We start from the raw sequence: 17672 nt of genomic DNA on the forward strand, positions 1-17672 counted from the left end.
TCCATACAATGCAAGTCAATAGGCTCCAAACACTTCAAAGCTCCAAAAAGGACATAAAGGCAGCCTAAAGGTAATCCATATGACTCAAGTGGTTTAATCCATGTCTTCAGAAGCTATATGATCAGTTTGGGATAAAACAGACCTAAATGTATCTCTATTTTCACTATCCTTGGTGCAAACTTCAATCTTCAAAAGTGGAAATATTCACATCATATCTCCATCAAATATCTTCATTTGTGTTTTGCAGAAGAAAGAAAGTCATACAAGTGTGAGACTGCATAAGGCTGAGCAAATGATGAGCATGGTATCCTTTTTGGGTGAACTATTCTTTAAAGCAAGTAGGTGGTTAGAACATAACATGTCCATGTTCAATATACAATTATTTGATTTTCAGGTCATAAAACGGCATGCAGAATAATTAAAAATAATCAAAATAATCTTTAAAATAGTTTAGAATTGAAGTATAGCACATTACGCCACATGCCATGTTAACTTGCCAAAATAATGTAATGTCATCTACACAGATACATCGTGTAAAGGACACATAGGAAATGGGACGTCTAAAAGCAAGAACCAAAAATCTATAAAAGTAGAAACTGTTTCGGTAAAAGAGAGACAGAGAGAAGTGAATCAAGCAATGATGAATCATGGAAATATAGTTCACTGAGTTTAATTTAGGCTGGGAGAAAATATAAATCAGACAGAGGTGGAAAACATGCATATTTCTAAAGGAGCTCCAAGTCATTTTTCCCACATTTTACTCCTAAAAAATGAATAGTCATTTCGAAAATGTTTAAACTGTTGTTTTATTCTACATTAGGGTGGGTGCTTTGTTTTGATTCACAGTCTCCGTCCTATAATAAAGTCCATTCCCCTTCAAGCACCAGCTATATAAAAAAGATTGGACTGTATGCAATGAATTGGAAGAGTAAAAATATGAATTTATGGATGTAAATTGATTAATGGAATGGAGGAGCCGAGAACCAGCTTGACAATAACAACAACAACAACAACAACTTACATTTATATAGCGCTTTTCTCAAACTCAAAGCGCTTTACATAGTATAGGGGGGAATCTCCTCAACCACCACTAGTGTGCAGCATCCACCTGGATGATGCGACGGCAGCCATAGTGCGCCAGAACACCCACCACACACCAGCTATTGGTGGAGAGGAGATGGTAGAGTGATGTAGCCAATTCTGGGATGGAGATTATTAGGAAGCCATGATAGATAGGGGCCAATGGGGGAATTTGGCCAGGACACCGGGGTTAAACCCCTACTCTTTACGAGAAAGTGCCCTAGGGATTTTTAATGACCACAGAGAGTCAGGACCTCGTTTTAACGTCCCATCCGAAAGACGGATATATAAACAATATAAATAATAGTTTAATATAAAACTCTACCAAAAAGACAAACACAAACAGGTGTCGGACAGCTGTCCGTAAATCTCTCTCTCTGTCGCACTGTCGTCTGCGGTCGGCCTTTATCCCTCCCGAGGGCTAATTAACCTGATTAGGGGCGGGTGTGTAGAATCACGACCCGGCCCCGCCCTCCGCCCTACCACATTCCTCCCTCATTCTCTCAGGACGTTTGTTTTTCTGGTATAGTTGACATGTTGGAGGACAACATCAAAAGTAAATCTGATGACCTTCCATACTTACTGTCTAAAAGGTATAATGTCAATCATGAATAATAACTGAAAAGTGTATTTTTAGTGCTCATGTTTTGTGTGTTTTGTCAGCAGTGTTGTATCATGAGAGTCTTTCAGCAAGATCCAAATATATTTTTATGTTACATTTTTTATAGGGTTTTAATAGGGATTTTTTTTTTTTTTAAAGAGTCACAAGCGCTTACCTTTGGGTATGCCACTTAAGCATTGAATCCTTAAAAGTGCATTCAGGGTGTAAAGGGTTAATGCATCTTGTCTTTGTAGGGCAGTATAGGTGTATTGGCCAGTGAACATTTTTTGTTTTTGATGAGTGCACCTTTAAAACTTCTGAAAATATGGACACAAACACACAGGCACTGACTTGTCTGATCTCTTCTCTCCATTGCCTGGCAGTCCTGTGCCACAGTCATGTGCTTGTATGATGAAGGTGTACTCTCTCTGACGCTCACAATCGATTGGTCCACGTGCCCTCAGCTGCCCTGCTCCCGACGTGCTGTTCAGAACCACAGCCTCGAAAGGAGCGCCGAGACCCTGCACGTGAAACCCACAAATCTCACCTAAAAACAGAGACAGAGTTAATACTTTCAATCTTTTCTTTGAAACACTGTTGTTAATATCTGAATTCTTGCTCTTTTTAAATCACATAAAAGCTTTTCAGTGACATCTAGGGTTGCCATCCGCCCTGGATTTTCCACGATCATCCTGGTTTTTGGCCATCTGTCCTGGAAAAAATTCAAATCCATTTCTTGATGCAAAATGTCCCAGAATTTCAATGTTTTCCAGACACGTTCACACATATGAACCATTTTAATAAGCACACTATGCAAAGAAGTCAATCAAATGCATTCTCATATTAATCTTAGGAAGCGATTGACATTTTTCACTTTTTTGTGAACAATTCTTTTAACTTTAGTTTACTTACTATAGTGCTTTAATGTTGTGCAACATGTCCCAAAAAAAAAAAAGGAAATTCCTTCCTTTTACTGTTGGATCTCTTAGGTTCAAAATGCCAAACTCTCAACAAAAAAAAATAAATAAATAAAAATAAGCCTATTTCTTTTTTTTTTAACGCTTTAAAATTTTATAACAAATTTCCATCAAATGTAATGTTGTTATCTTTAACGATATTAAATTAATATTGTTAAAAATTACTCAATTCAATTTTATGGAAATGTGATATTAAAGTCAAATGTGTAAATTTTGAAATGCGTCCTGTAAATCCTGAACATTTTAAAATCCTGAAAATATTTATGCACATTTATATGAATGCCTTTTGTTTAAATGTTTGAACTTTTTAACATTACCGTACTTAATATTTTATACATACATATTTATACATTTGAAAATATTTTAATTCTCCATGTGCACCATATACTCAAGTAAACTGCTTTGGGCCAGAGTAAGTAAATACTATGTTAAACCTGTACACACACGAAAACAAAATGACAAATTATAATTTTTTTTTACATTTCAATTAATAAAATATCAACAAGTTTAATTGAGTAATCTTTAACAAAATAAAATAAAGAAATTAAAAAAAAAAATAATAATAATAAAAAAAAATATATATATATATATATATATATATATATATATATATATGAAGTTGTATTTAATTTTATTAAACAAAACGCTCAGTTTTTGGTGGAGTAAAACCAAGTGTGCCACACAAGCCCTCAAAAGTGAAGCCAAAACGTCTCGATCGCCCCCGGTGACTGGTCCTAGTATAGATCATAAACCCCGCCTCCCCATGTTATTCAACGGGACGAGACCAACTAAACAATTAAATTACACTTCACATATCTTTTTTCCAAAGATAGTTTCTGTTATTTACTGTAGTTTCTTTCATGTTGATGAAGTGTTTGTTTTCAAAATAAGTTTGTTTTTAGTTATTTGATGCTATAAAAATGTTGCTGTGACATCATGATTGATAGCTGTGATTGACAGGTTCTCTGAGCGAAGTAGTCACTGAAGCACCAACTGACTTTTTTTGGGATCTTCGGAGGACTGAGGAGATTCGAGCTTTAAATTTAATATCTAAATTTCTATAATTAATTATTTCACACCGTCATAATTCAAAAGTCAAAAGTGCAGGGGCATGTGCTTGCGATTGATTCAGCGAGAGTGAGGGCGGGGCCTTGATTTCGCGGCTTTACTTCCTGCTCACTACTGCGCAGGTCTGGTCCCGAAATCGCAACTGCGCAGACTCAAGTCCCAAGATGTCAGCGCCATATCGGGACACTGGCGGCTTCAGTTCTCACCAATGGAAAAGAGCGAAGGGGCGTCGTCCATCTTTTTTTACAGTCTATGAGTAAAACATGGTTCTAGTGTGGATGAGAGGCATAAACGTAGCGAAATACATTTAAATAAGACCAAGACTTCTATGAGTCAATATGTTAAATAATGTAAACAAAAACAATAAATAACATAACAAAATACATAATAAACACTGGTTCATATTTAAGCGATAAGATATGAGAGGCTGTGAGGGCCATATTGTCTAAAGGGAGTTGCAAAAATGTTTCATTTTGGCACAAAATGGGGCACAGGGGAATTAAATGGCTCTGGTCATGTGTACATTTGCACCACTTAAGTAAAAATATATTCGAATTTTTTGTGATGCTTCCAATTTGAAGCTTAATTTTGGTCAAAAATGTAACTTTGGGATTACATTTCCTGTCATACATTGGCCGACAGCCTATTTATACTGATGATTTGAGTCCCTCTTTGTCAGTGTCAATGATTTTCTCATGAATTAAGAGCTTGCACACACACACACAGAGCAACAAAAAGACATGTGTTCCCACAGTTTTCATGACAGTGCACAGGGTCATGAACACACACACACAAGAATCTGATTAAGTGATCGTCTCAGTGAATGTCAAGGACGTGTCCAGAGGTTCATAATAAGCATTTCACTCAAATCAAAGTGCCATCAATCAGACAGGAAAAAGTGACAGTGTCTTGAGCTTGTGAGCACACCCACACTGACAAGAACCTCAACGAATCGCTCTCTGTCTGCATCATTAGTGGCGATTGCAAAGGCAAGCATCACTATTACAATGGCTCATAGTAAGAATTATGAGCATCCTGCAATTTTTAGGCTACATACATTAAAACCACCTGCCTAATGTTGTGTAGGCCAAAACAGTGCCAACCCGCATCTCAGAATAGCATTATGAGATGATATTCTTCTCACCACGTTTGTACAGAGCGGTTATCTGAGTTACCGTAGACTTTGTCAGTTTGAACCATTCTGGCCATTCTCTGTTGACCTCTCTCATCAACAAGTAAGTTCTGTCCACAGAACTGCCCCTCACTGGATATTTTTTGTTTTTGGCCCCATTCTGAGTAAATTCTAGAGACTGTTGTGTGTGAAAATCCCAGGAGATCAGAAGTTACAGAAATACTCAAACAGCCCACTTGGCACCAACAATAATGCCACAGTCCAAATCACTGAGATCAAATTTTTTCCCCATATTGATGATTGATGTGAACATTAACTGAAGCTCCTGACCCGTATCTGCATGATTTATGCACTGCACTGCTGCCACCACCATGCTGGGATGGTGTTCTTCGGCTTGCAAGCCTCACCTTTTTTCCTCTAAACATAGCAATGGTCATTATGGCCAAACAGTTCAATTTGAGTTTCATCAGACCAGAGGACATTTCTCCAAAAAGTAAGATCTTTGTCCCCATGTGCACTTACAAACTGTAGTCTGGCTTTTTTATGGTGGTTTTGGAGCAGTAGCATCTTCCTTGCTGAGCAGCCTTTCAGGTTATGTCGATATAGGACTCATTTTACTGTGGATATAGATACTTGTCTACCTGGTTCCTCCAGCATCTTCACAAGGTCCTTTGCTGTTGTTCTGGGATTGATTTGTGCTTTTTGCACCAAACTACATTCATCTCTAGGAGACAGAAAGCATCTCCTTCCTAAGCGGTTTGATGGCTGTGTATCCCCATGGTATGTATACTTGTGTACTATTGTTTGTGCAGATAAACGTGGTACCTTCAGGCATTTGGATTGCTCCCAAAGATGAACCAGACTTGTGGAGGTTCACGATATTTATTTTATTTTATTTTATTTTAATTTATATTTTTTGGCTAATTTCATTTGATTTTCCCATGATGTCAAGCAAAGAGGCACTGAGTTTGAAAGTAGGCCTTAAAATACATCCACAGGTACACCTCCCAATTCAGTACACCTCCTATCAGAAGTGAATTGGCTAATTGCCTAAATGTTTGACATAATTTTCTGGAATTTTTCAAGCTGCTTAAAGGCACAGTTAATTTAGTGTATGTAAACTTCTGACCCACTGCATTTGTGATATAGTCAATTAAAGGGAAACAATCTGTCTGTAAACAAATGTTGGATAAATTACTCGTGTCATGCACAAAACTATAGTTTGCTCATATTAAATCTGTGCAGTAAATAAAATATTAGTTTTAATGACTTAAGTGTATGAAAACTTCTGATTTCAACTGTATATGCTGATATATATATATATATATATATATATATATATTATGCAATTCTACTAGGCTGGATCTCTGAGGGTTAAGCGCATTTCTGTACATTTTATTTACATTTTTTATATTTTACAAAATTAGGTACAAATCGAAATTATTTCCTGTGGTAATTGAAAGCTTAAAGGGATAGTTCACTCAAAAATGAAACAGATCAATATTTAAGTAATTTTTACATAAAATCTCCACTTTCACTTTTACACTCTTCTTTTGTTTTTGGCTATTCGCATTCTTTATGCATATCGCCACCTACTGGGCAAGGAGGAGATTGTAAAGTAAAAATGAACTTAAATATTGATCTGTTTCTCACACACACTTATCATATCACTTCTGAAGATATAGATTATGGATTACTTTTATGCTGTCTTTATTTACTTTTTGAGCTTCAACAGTTAAGTACCCATTCACTTGCATTGGATGTAAAGAGCTGAGAAATTCTTCTAAAGATCTTCGTTTGTGTTCAGCAAAAGAAAGAAAGTCATACACATCTGGGATGGCATGAACTAACACTTTATGGGTGATCTGTGTTATTTTGCTATGTTCAAATAATTTCTCCAATCCCTACTTAATGTGCAAAGATAACTTTAGGTTGATTTCTCTGAAAAGTATAAAGACTGGATCTCTGTGGATCCTGGCTATATTAAAATATCTTTCTGAGCATCTCGACCAGCCTGATACAACAACATTGGCTCAACAGTGGCTTGAGTTTGGGGTGGGACTATCTATATTTTTGACCAATGGCAGATAGGGGTGTGTTCAGGAATCTTGTTTGAAAGCAGTCATTATTTTTACAATTCTGTTGGGTAACAGTAGTGCCGTCCGAAAATACACATTAAGCCATAAGGGAAATAGTTTCTAAAATTGTGTTGTCAGTTATGCCATTACAATGGATGTCTATTGGGACACTGGTCTTGTTGGGCCCCCTTTGCTCTAATGGTTAGGTTTAGGGGTAGAGTTAATAAAATATGTATTCCTGTTGACTATTATATAATTTAAAAATAGTGTTTTTTTGCGACCACTCTGTTGACATTTCTCATGGAAACTGGAGCTCACACGTGCCCTTACATTCAACAACAATTCCAGCTTTGGCCACTGGGGGCAGTGATTTAAATTTCAGTAAGCACAGACTGATTTCAGCTGAAGAACTTTCAATGTTCTGTACCCGAATTTACAGCAAGATCAGTCCCCATAGACATCCATTGAAGGTTTATTGGTACAAAAAAGTACCTACAAACGGAGGAACTTTTGAGATATAGTCTCTGCAGTCATGCAGATGGAGCTTAAATTGTATTTAACCTGGAACATTCCTTTAAATCTGTCCATATCATACAGATGGCTGTGCAACATTTAATCTTACAGTGTAAATAATCTTTAATTGTGACAGCGCATATGCCTTTAAAACAAGAAATGAACACCTGGTTTACAGAATCCTTAGTATACTGTCTCTCATTTACCGCCACATGTTTAATCAATGTTTACAACTTGCCTTGTAGGGATGAGAAACACACACACACACACACACACACACACACACACACACACACACAAACACAAACACACAGACCAGCTATAATTTATACTTTCTGTTACTGTCTCTTTGAGACAGACAGTCTTATAGACCTTGAGGGAGCAGTTTTATGTCTGTACTCTGACTCAACCTCTTACTAAACACACACACACACACACACACACACACACACACACACACACACACACACACACACACACACACACACACACACACACACACACTATTGAATGCTGTCCTTAATCATTTAAGTCTCTAGTGTGCTTTGACATGATGAGCTCTCTCTCTCTCCCTTCATTTCTCTCTGTCACTCTCTCTTTCTTTCAATTCTATCAGTTATTGTCCTTCATTTTCTTGCCGTTTTAGATTTGAAATAAATAGAAGTAAGTTGGGGAGTAACAGAATACATGTAACGGGATAACGTATTGACAGTCAACTACATGTTACGATAATACCATCAATGGAGCTCTAAAATCTCCTGGAGAGAGAGCTATCCATTAGCATCCCCATTCATCTCTATGACTGTGCTCAGCTAGCGCACAGTTCCAGGGATCTTGAGAAATGTAGGCTCCATCTTTGCTCATGGGTGCTCAGTTCTGAGTTCGTGTGTCACGTGACTGATCACTCAACAATGGCAATAGATAAGTTAAACTATAAATCCATTTCATGCTTTTAAGAGCCCTTTAAAACAATCCGTCACCAGATGAAGATCATGTTATTAAATCATTTTGATTGAAATGGTTCTTGGAAAAAAATTATTTCATCATAAAACACAGATACTTTTGAATGGCTGTCAATGGAGAAACATGCTTTTTGCCATCGGATGGTGTAGTTCCAGCATCTACAAACATGGGCTAACTGGGCCATGCTAACCACCCATAGAACCTCTATGGGACTGCCACGTTATGCTAAGCTTGTAGGCTAACCTTAGTAGAAGGGCTCTGGCTTGAGTTTTGAAGTGTGCGTCAGTGTACTGTGTCAGTTCCGCCGTTCACGCCAGTGTTTATTTTGTAAAAACTGTAAATGTGTTAATTGCGATTAAGAAAAATTAACACGTTAAACTTTTTTAATTAATTGCATGCATTAACGTGTTTAATTTAACAAGGTTGGCAGTGATTGGATGAAGCAGGCTATTACTTTCAATCAGAATTCTTCTTCTTCTTTCAGCTGTCGCCACAGTGGACCATCCATGATCCGCATATTTGACTTGCCACAGGTTTTACGCTGGATGCCCTTCCTGAAGCGACTCTCAGTGGCTGGGGGACCCTCACTCACACCTATGGTGCAATTAAGAGACTCCATTTCACTTAACCTGCATGTTTTTGGACTTTTTGTTTTTGGAAACCAGAGCATCCAGAGGTAACCCACAGATCATGCAAACTCCACAATGAAAGGCCCAGTTTAGCCGGGACTCGAACCTGACAGTGCTAACCACTGAGCCCCCGTGCCGGCCCACTATGAATCAGAATTAATTATGCAATGTCTGAATCAGAATTTATTATGCAACGTCTGTAACATCTCAAAAACATGATTAACCAACACTCCTAATTATTAGTAGTAAACCACACAATTGCACGGGCCCTGCACATTAGGGGCCATTCACACCGAACGTGTTTTTGCATCTGTCTGCTCTGTTTTTCCATTGGTTTCCTTTGTAAACATGCTCTGGACGAACACCAATACCTGCTACACAATGTCTCGCTATTTCTTCAGTGTCTCATGCAGGACCGGCACATTTTTTGACAGTATCAAGTTAAAATTACTAAAATACAATAACGCACATTGAGACACCTGTGTTCTGTTTCGTTCATTGTGCTGCGTCTAGATTGTTTTTAGAGCAGGTGTCACAAAGATTTAACGTTCTGAAAAAGTTCAGATTGCAAAGAGGTGACTGTTGCAATGTTGCATTATTCCAGATTGTTCTGCACCAAGCTAATTTCAACACTTGATAAACGGCAATGTTTTCCCCCCTTCTGCTCTAGTGTGCTGAATCGGGGCTGCCATGACTTGTATGTTGAAAGTTATAAAAATAATAATACATCATAATATAATGAGAAACTTAGCAACAATAAATAATTGTTGGGTTTTAAAAATAAAATGACAACCGAATTCCAAAATGTTGAGTAAGTGAAGTAGTAGGTTTTGCACACCCTGTTCATTCAAAAATTATAATATATATATATATATATATATATATATATATATATATATATATATATATATATATATATTTGTAAAATATATGTATTGCTTTTTTATCACTGTTGTTATGTATGACCTTGTCTTGTTTTACCGTTGCCCCTTTGTTTTCCTTTTGTCCCTTTTGTTATTCCATAGTTTTCACTTTTGTCCCTTTTGTAGCTCCACAGTCTTCTTGTTAGCGTTCGTGTTTTCTGTCATTGTTTTCACCTGTCCTCATTAGTTTGCCATTTGCTTCTATTTGTCATCTTGTTATGAGTTCTGTTTGTTCACTGGCCCCTTTGTCCCTTGTTCATGTATTTATACCCCGGTTTTTGGTACAGTCCTTGTCTATCGTTGAATGTTTGTTTATGTAGTTAGCCTGGTCTGTGTTCCCTGCCCTAGTTCTCTGTTCATGTTTATTTCCCCATTGAGGGTTTTCCTTTGTGTTTTGTTTATAATAAAGAAAGCTGCATTTGGATCCTCAACCTTCGTTGTCTGCAATTCGTGACAACTGTATTGTGGAAAAACTGGGAAACATGTATTATATTTAACTAGATTTTTATTTCATTAAACACTTTGAATTGCTAATAGGATGAATTTAAAATAATTTTACATAATTTTACAAACAAAAAGTTCTAAATTGGGGCCCCGGGGTGGTTGGTTGCTTGGGACCTCAGAAATCAAAAACATGCCCCTGCTAATAATAAACAATTTGAAAAAAAAATCTCACTTTCTATCCACCTAATTACTGGCAGTCTTACTGGGGAAACGGATATGGGATGAACTTCCGCCAGAAGTCTTTCTTTAGCATTTGCTAATGTAGGAAGTGGTCATTTAGACCCCGATTTCAGCTGGTATTAGGATGATCTGATGACAAGTGATCAGCACTATATACAGGTGTACATATAAAACATTTTGTGATCGAATCACAAAAAACACATACGGAGGAAGTCAAAAACACATTTGAAACGCTGTAAACAGAGTCCTAGATGCAGCGAAGTGCCACTTCTTATCTGTCAATCAACCGCTGCGCTAAATCAAGAGTTTAAACTGTTCATGACTGCTGACACATGGCTTTAAAAGGAAATAACTGTCTGATCTGAAACATTGAAAAATAGCTTACATACTGTATACATGTACGAGATCTTTGCGGATCTTCTTCAGTGTCTTCCTGTGCACTGACAGTAGATGAAATTTGTGCTGTACCTGGTGCACCATTTTTCCATGCTTCTTTGTCTTTTGTGAAATTTTTCTGGTTTATGAATTTATGAGATAGTGATGATATACTGTATGCCATAATGAAACCCTCCCCTCAAAAAACGATCACAAGCGCTCACAGGAGATCCATTTGTGCAACCAACAGTGATGTGTCTTAGCGGAAGTACCTACCACATTAGCGCAAAGCATCATGGGGTGTTGGAAGACATTTTTAGGAAAACTATTTGCTCTAGATTTATTTGTAATTTTTTTTGCATGTTTATTAGGTTCTACAAGTTAAAAATCAAAAATGGAAAATGCACACACCAGTCACTCTTGGGTCTATAGATAGATAGACAGACAGACAGACAGACAGACAGATAGATGGTGCCTCTCCTTCCTGTCTCTCAAGGTAATGTGTTTAATATACTATTTTATTTCCTCATTGAAATTCAGTCAAGACATTTATGTAAAGGTCACATGTGGCAGTAATCACATGAAAGGAGATGCTGGTTGGAGATGTGATCAGGTGGTGACAGTATTAGCATTTTAAGACAACATAAACAAACAGGAGCTTTTAATAACTCTGCATCATGCATATTCAAAACCTGTAAATAAACCACTTGCTCTGTGATTTAAAAAAAGAATTACAACAAAGAAAAGTTATAGCGTAACATTAATAAGAAATCTATGTTTAGGTCACTAATCAAACAAGCAAATTTGTAAAATTGACCTTTGTGTAAAAGGTCAGATTTTCTGATGCTCTTTGCTGACCGTGCAGTGTTTTGTGCACACTTTGCCAATAATAAATGCTTTAACGATACCAAACCTGGCACAAACCAGCACCAAGCGAGCACAAACAATGAAGTGATTGACATGGGGTGTAGCCTGCATGACTTCACGGCACCTAAAAGCTATCTTGTTAAATTCAAAGAAAGGAAAACATTATGATGCTTCATTCAATGGCACAAACCAAACCAGCACCAACAAAAAACTTTGGTTAGGAGCGATTTGGACTATATGGGGTGGAGAGTGACGTCACCGCTCCTGAATACAAGCTGTTATTTCTAAAGAAGGGAGATAGATACAATGTTTATTTTAACGGCACAAACCAGCAGAAATTGAGCACAAACGAACAGCACCGGTTTTGAGCGATTTAGAAGACATGGGGTGGAAAGTGGCATCACACAGACAAAACATTAACTCAATCTCAAACACCAAACCAGCACAAACTTAAATTGTTTGATACACAAATCAGCAGAAATGCAGCACAAACAAATGGTATAGTTTGGTAATGATTTATTGGGTGCCAAATTTATGAAATTCTCTGTTTGACTTTTCGGAAACCCTTTATTTTCTCTGTAACCCAGAAGTTGACCTCTGGCATATTTTCTGTAAGATCTGAATTTCTGCATTATAAATTTTAGAATATTGAATTCTATATAGATATAATCCAATCCCTGTACATCCAAAGCGAGAGCTGTGTCATCATCGGTCCGTGACCTTCAGCTCTCACTAGATCGCTTGGCAGTTGGGTGTGAAGCGGCTGGGACGAGGAATATCACCTCTAAATCTGAGGCCAATGTTCTCAGCAGGAAACTGATGGAGTGCGTACTCCAGGTAGGGAAGGAGGTATTGCCCCAAGTGAAGGAGTTCAAGTACCTCTGGCTCTTGTTCACAAGTGAGGGGACAATGGAGCGGGAGGTTGGCCGGAGAATCAGGGCAGCGGGGGCGGTATTGCACTCGCTCTATCGCACCGTTGTCACGAAAAGAGAGCTGAGCCGGAAGGCAAAGCTCTCGATCTACCGGTCAATTTTCATTCCTACCCTCACCTATGGTCATGAAGGTTGGGTCATGACCGAAAGAACTAGGTTGCGGGTACAAGCGGCCGAAATGGGCTTCCTCAGAAGGGTGGCGGGCTTCTCCCTTAGAGATAGGGTGAGGAGCTCAGTCATCCGTGAGGAGCTTTGCGTCGAAAGGATTCAGTTGAGGTGGTTTGGGCATCTGGTAAGGATGCCCCCTGGCCGCCTCCCTAGGGAGGTGTGTCAGGCATGTCTAGCTGGGAGGAGGCCTCGGGGAAGACCCAGGATTAGGTGGAGAGATTACATCTCCACACTGGCCTGGGAACGCCTCAGGGTCCCCCAGTCAGAGCTGGTTAATGTGGCTCGGGATAGGGAAGTTTGGGGCCCCCTGCTGGAGCAGCTGCCCCCGCGACCTGACTTCGGATAAGTGGTTGAATATGGATGGATGGATGGATGGATGGATGGAAATTTACTTGAGTAAGAGTGAAAAGTACCTACCTTTAAATATACTCATAAAAGTAACACTTTTTCCAAAAAGTAAACTCAAATAAATGTAACAGAGTAAATGTAGCGCGTTATACACACTTCTTTCCACAAGGCAAGAAATACAACGTGGCCAGTCTAGTCAGATTCCTGAACAAATGACTCTTATAAGAAACACACAGCATGACCCTCTCCTCTTTAGTTCACCCCACAGGTTTTCTATGGGGTTCAGGTCAGGGGATTGGGGTGAACATGGCAGAACCCTGATTTTGTGGTCAGTGAACCATTTTTATGTTGATTTTGATGTGTGTTTTGGATCATTGTCCTGCTGGAAGATCCAACCAGAGCCCATTTTAAGCTTTCTCCTTAAAGCTTAAGCAAAATAATGTAGCAAAAAGTGCCTTAGTACATGCTTCAACCACTATGCCACACCAGTTTCCAAATATTCTTATTTTATTTTTTTTAATGAAGTTAAACCTTTTCAATTTATATAAGTAAAAAAGTGCATATTATGCTCATTTACAGGTTCATAATTTTATTTTAGGGATCTACTAGAATAGGTTTACATGCTTTCATGTTCAAAAAACACATAATTTTTCTCATGCTGTACATTGCTGCAACTCCTCTTTTCACCCTCTGTATGAAACGCTCTGTTGTAGCTCATGTCTCTTAAAAGCCCCCCTTTCCAAAAAGCCCAGTCTGCTCTGATTGGTCAGATGGCCCAGTCTGTTGTGACTGGTCAACTGCTTAGAGCGTGTGTCGGAAATGTAACGCCCCTTACTATAACCGAGTTTCAGCTTACAGTAGCCCTTAGGTGGGCATTATGCAGACTTGTTACATACTGACATAGCAAATTCAAGGAAGTAATGGCTGGACTGCAAACCAGGCGTTTCAGGCAGTTCAGGAGCAGTTTTTTCTGTCAAGAGAGTAACTCCCTTTTGCTTTGTAACTTTGAAGACCTTTTACATGCAAAAACAGCTATTTTACACACTAAAGGAAATGTAAAATCCCCAAAATCATAATAGGGCCTCTTCAATATCTTTTGAAGACATTTGATGCTGTTTTTATAAAAGCAATAAGAAATCTCTTTTTCGAAACTAGAGGCCGCATGCTGGGTCAGAATCAAATTGCTGGTCGGGGTGCACTTGTGTGGTTTTAATATATGGACTTCAATGTGAACATTTTACTGCTTTCTTTATAAAATGGTAATTGTTTATCCTTAGTATAACAGTGACATGCTGTTCGGCACTCCTGTTGGGAAAGGTGGGCAGAGAGAAAGGGTAAACAACTTTTTGTGTTTAAGCAAAGAACAGCAGGGGTTCCTCTGCCTACTTTTCATATGACTAAGTCCAGTAATTCATTGTGCCAAATTACTGAATTGTGGGAGGGAGAGAACAAACTGAAAATAAATAATAAATGTTTATGTATCTTTTTCATGATCCTGTGGTTTTGATTTTGGCATTTGTGAATGCAAACTCCAAACCACCACTAACCAATTCTTATAACCTTGATCCATTATAATGGTGACCAGGCGTGGTGCTAGGGGTGGGCTTACCGGGCTTAAGCCCTGAATGTTTCATCAAAAGCCACAAATGTTTTTATAACCTTTATAATTATTATTAGAACCGCTATTCTGCTCGCTGCACTGTCTTCATTCACTCTTGACAACAACTGCCCTATCAGACAAGAAGAACTGATTGACATGTAAACTGGCCGATTGTTGATAAGAAGTTTCATATGATCCAGCCAAGAGATTGGAAATTTTGGATGTATTTGGATAGGCACTCATGATTATAGACACACACACACACACACACACACACACACACACACACACACACACACACACACACACACACACACATGTTTGTATTCCTATCCTTATGAGGACTTTCCATAGACATAATGATTTTTATACCGTGCAAACTATAGATTCTATCCCCTAAACCTAACATAACCCCTAACCCTAATCATCACAGGAAACTTTCTGCATTTTTACATTTTCAATAAAACATTGTTTAGTATGATTTTTAAGCGATTTGAAATATGGGGACACTAGTCTATGTCCTCATAAAGCACATTTATAGCATAATAACCTTGTGATTACCAGTTTATAACTTACAAAATTGTCCTGGTTTATCACAAAAACGCACACACACACACACACACACACACACACACACACACTATATATGTATAGTCACAGTCTGTCTCCCTCGTGATTCGTAGGACTCTTATTTTGAAATGTTTCCCCCAGACTACATTACCCAGTATGCACTGCCCTCATCACTGCCATCTCTTCCTCATTTTTCTCACGTGTTTTACTCTTCCTCGTTAACTCTTGTTTGTATAAATACCCTTTAGTTTTTGCATTCCTTTGTCAGTTCTTGTTTGTTGTTGTTTTAAATTCCCATTTGTTGTTTCACTGTCATCATTGTTATTAAAGCCTGCAAACAGATCCTACATCTCCTGTCTCATCTCAGCAACTACTCGTGACGGCTTTTTCCCCCGACTCAAAGTATGACTGTCTTGTCCTGAATAGCCAAAACTCCACCTTCCGTAACAAAATAGTATCATATCTGTGTTTCAATCAGGTCAATTCTCTGAGGCCATCAGATGAGATTTGGTGCTTCAGCTCTGCCTCAGCACTTTTAATATTCCCTTCCAACTCCATGAGTTCTTGTGCTTCGGATTCTTTGATGAATGAGGCATACTGTATGATCTGACCCCTAAGAACTGCCTTAAGTGCCTCCCATGCCACACCCACAGAGGATACTGAGAACCAGTTGGTCTCCATATCAATATTGATTTCAGCCTTTAACATTTGTTAGAATTCAAGATTTTGCAAAAGTGATACATTAAAGCACCAACTATATGATTTATTTTTCTCCGTATATGGCAACACCTCTAAACTCACAAGGGCATTTTCTGAGACTAAAATGTTTCCAATTGAGCAATCAGCAACAGATGAAATGAGGGACTTAGATATATAAGAAAATATATATTCTAGAATAAATCTTATGGACTAATGAAAAAAATGTATAGTCCCTACCAGATGGTTTCAAATGTTTCCAAATATATGTAAGATTTTTACACATCCTGTGATGTGTCTGTGTTGCTCTAGGGGACTTACACACTTTTGCTTCACTATGATCAAGTACTAAGTCCATCAATAGATTTACATCTCCTCCCAGTATTATATCATGAGGGGTGCCAGTGGCTTGCAACATCCCTTCATGATCTATAAAAAAGCCCTGATCATCAGCGTTCGGTGCATAACTATTAGCCAAAATCAGACTTTGTCCCTGAATTTCTGCTAAAACAATAATGATTCCTAATTTATCTTTACTCTGTTTGAGACATTTGAATTGTATATGTTTACTTATCAGTGTAATGACTCCCCTGCTCTTACTTGAGCCAGCACTAAAGAAAACATGTCCACCCCATATCTTCCCAAATTTTTCAGTTTCCTACAGGGAAAGATGCATTTCTTGAAGAAAAACTATATAATATTTCTTACGTTTAAGAAGAGAAATAACTTTCCTTCTTTTTATGGGGTGACCCAACCCATTCACATTCCACGTGGAGAGAGACAATCCACTCATACTAACATTTGACATTTTGACATAAGAAAAAATAGATTATGTGTCAAAAATAAACTTATAATGACCACATTACACATTAGTGCAAAAATCAAACCCCAAACCTTCCACTGAATAAAACAAATAGAAAAAAGAAAAACTTGCGCATTAACCCCACACACGTCCATCGCTCTAAACTCAAACAGTCAATGTACACCTACGAGAGCCATGGAAAAATAATGATAACATTTTCCTTTTTTCATCTTACAAAATTGTAAATCAGTGAACTAGTTGACTTTTATTTCAGTTTTAAGCAATTTTTCCATTTTGTTTAAGTGATTTGTTGCTCTGTCTGTACGTTAGGCAATCAGTCTTGCATAAATATGTATTCCAACGCTTATTCCAAGAGTCTCTCACCTGCATACGGTACTGGGGCATCTTTGTCCAGAGCGACTAAAGGAGGATCCAACAGAACCACATCCGTGTTTTCTGTGATGACACCACGATATGAAGTCTCGATCCATGGCTTGTGCTTATTCACTAAGAGAAGAGAGGAATAGAAAAATGCATTCAAATTATGTTTAAAATAATTTATTATGACATCTTTTAAAAAAAAATTAACTAGCGTGGACGTTGTATTTTGGCATCGCTATACGCAATGCATAATTTACATTTACATTTATACATTTGGCAGACGCT

At 38.0% G+C, this 17672-nt stretch overlaps 1 protein-coding gene across 1 annotated transcript in view; it reads right to left on the minus strand.

Moving 5' to 3' along the window:
* LOC127630079 (calsyntenin-2-like) overlaps nt 1-17672 on the minus strand; it is a 94112-nt gene that overhangs the window by 42307 nt on the left and 34133 nt on the right. The window contains exons 2-3 of the mRNA XM_052107489.1: nt 17391-17513; nt 2033-2228 (exon numbers count right to left, since the gene is read on the minus strand). Of these exons, the coding sequence (XP_051963449.1) occupies nt 2033-2228; nt 17391-17513 (319 nt within the window). The remainder of the gene's footprint in view (nt 1-2032; nt 2229-17390; nt 17514-17672) is intronic.

The sequence above is a fragment of the Xyrauchen texanus genome, chromosome 36 (assembly GCF_025860055.1).
Source record: "Xyrauchen texanus isolate HMW12.3.18 chromosome 36, RBS_HiC_50CHRs, whole genome shotgun sequence".
Classification (NCBI taxonomy): Eukaryota; Metazoa; Chordata; class Actinopteri; order Cypriniformes; family Catostomidae; genus Xyrauchen; species Xyrauchen texanus.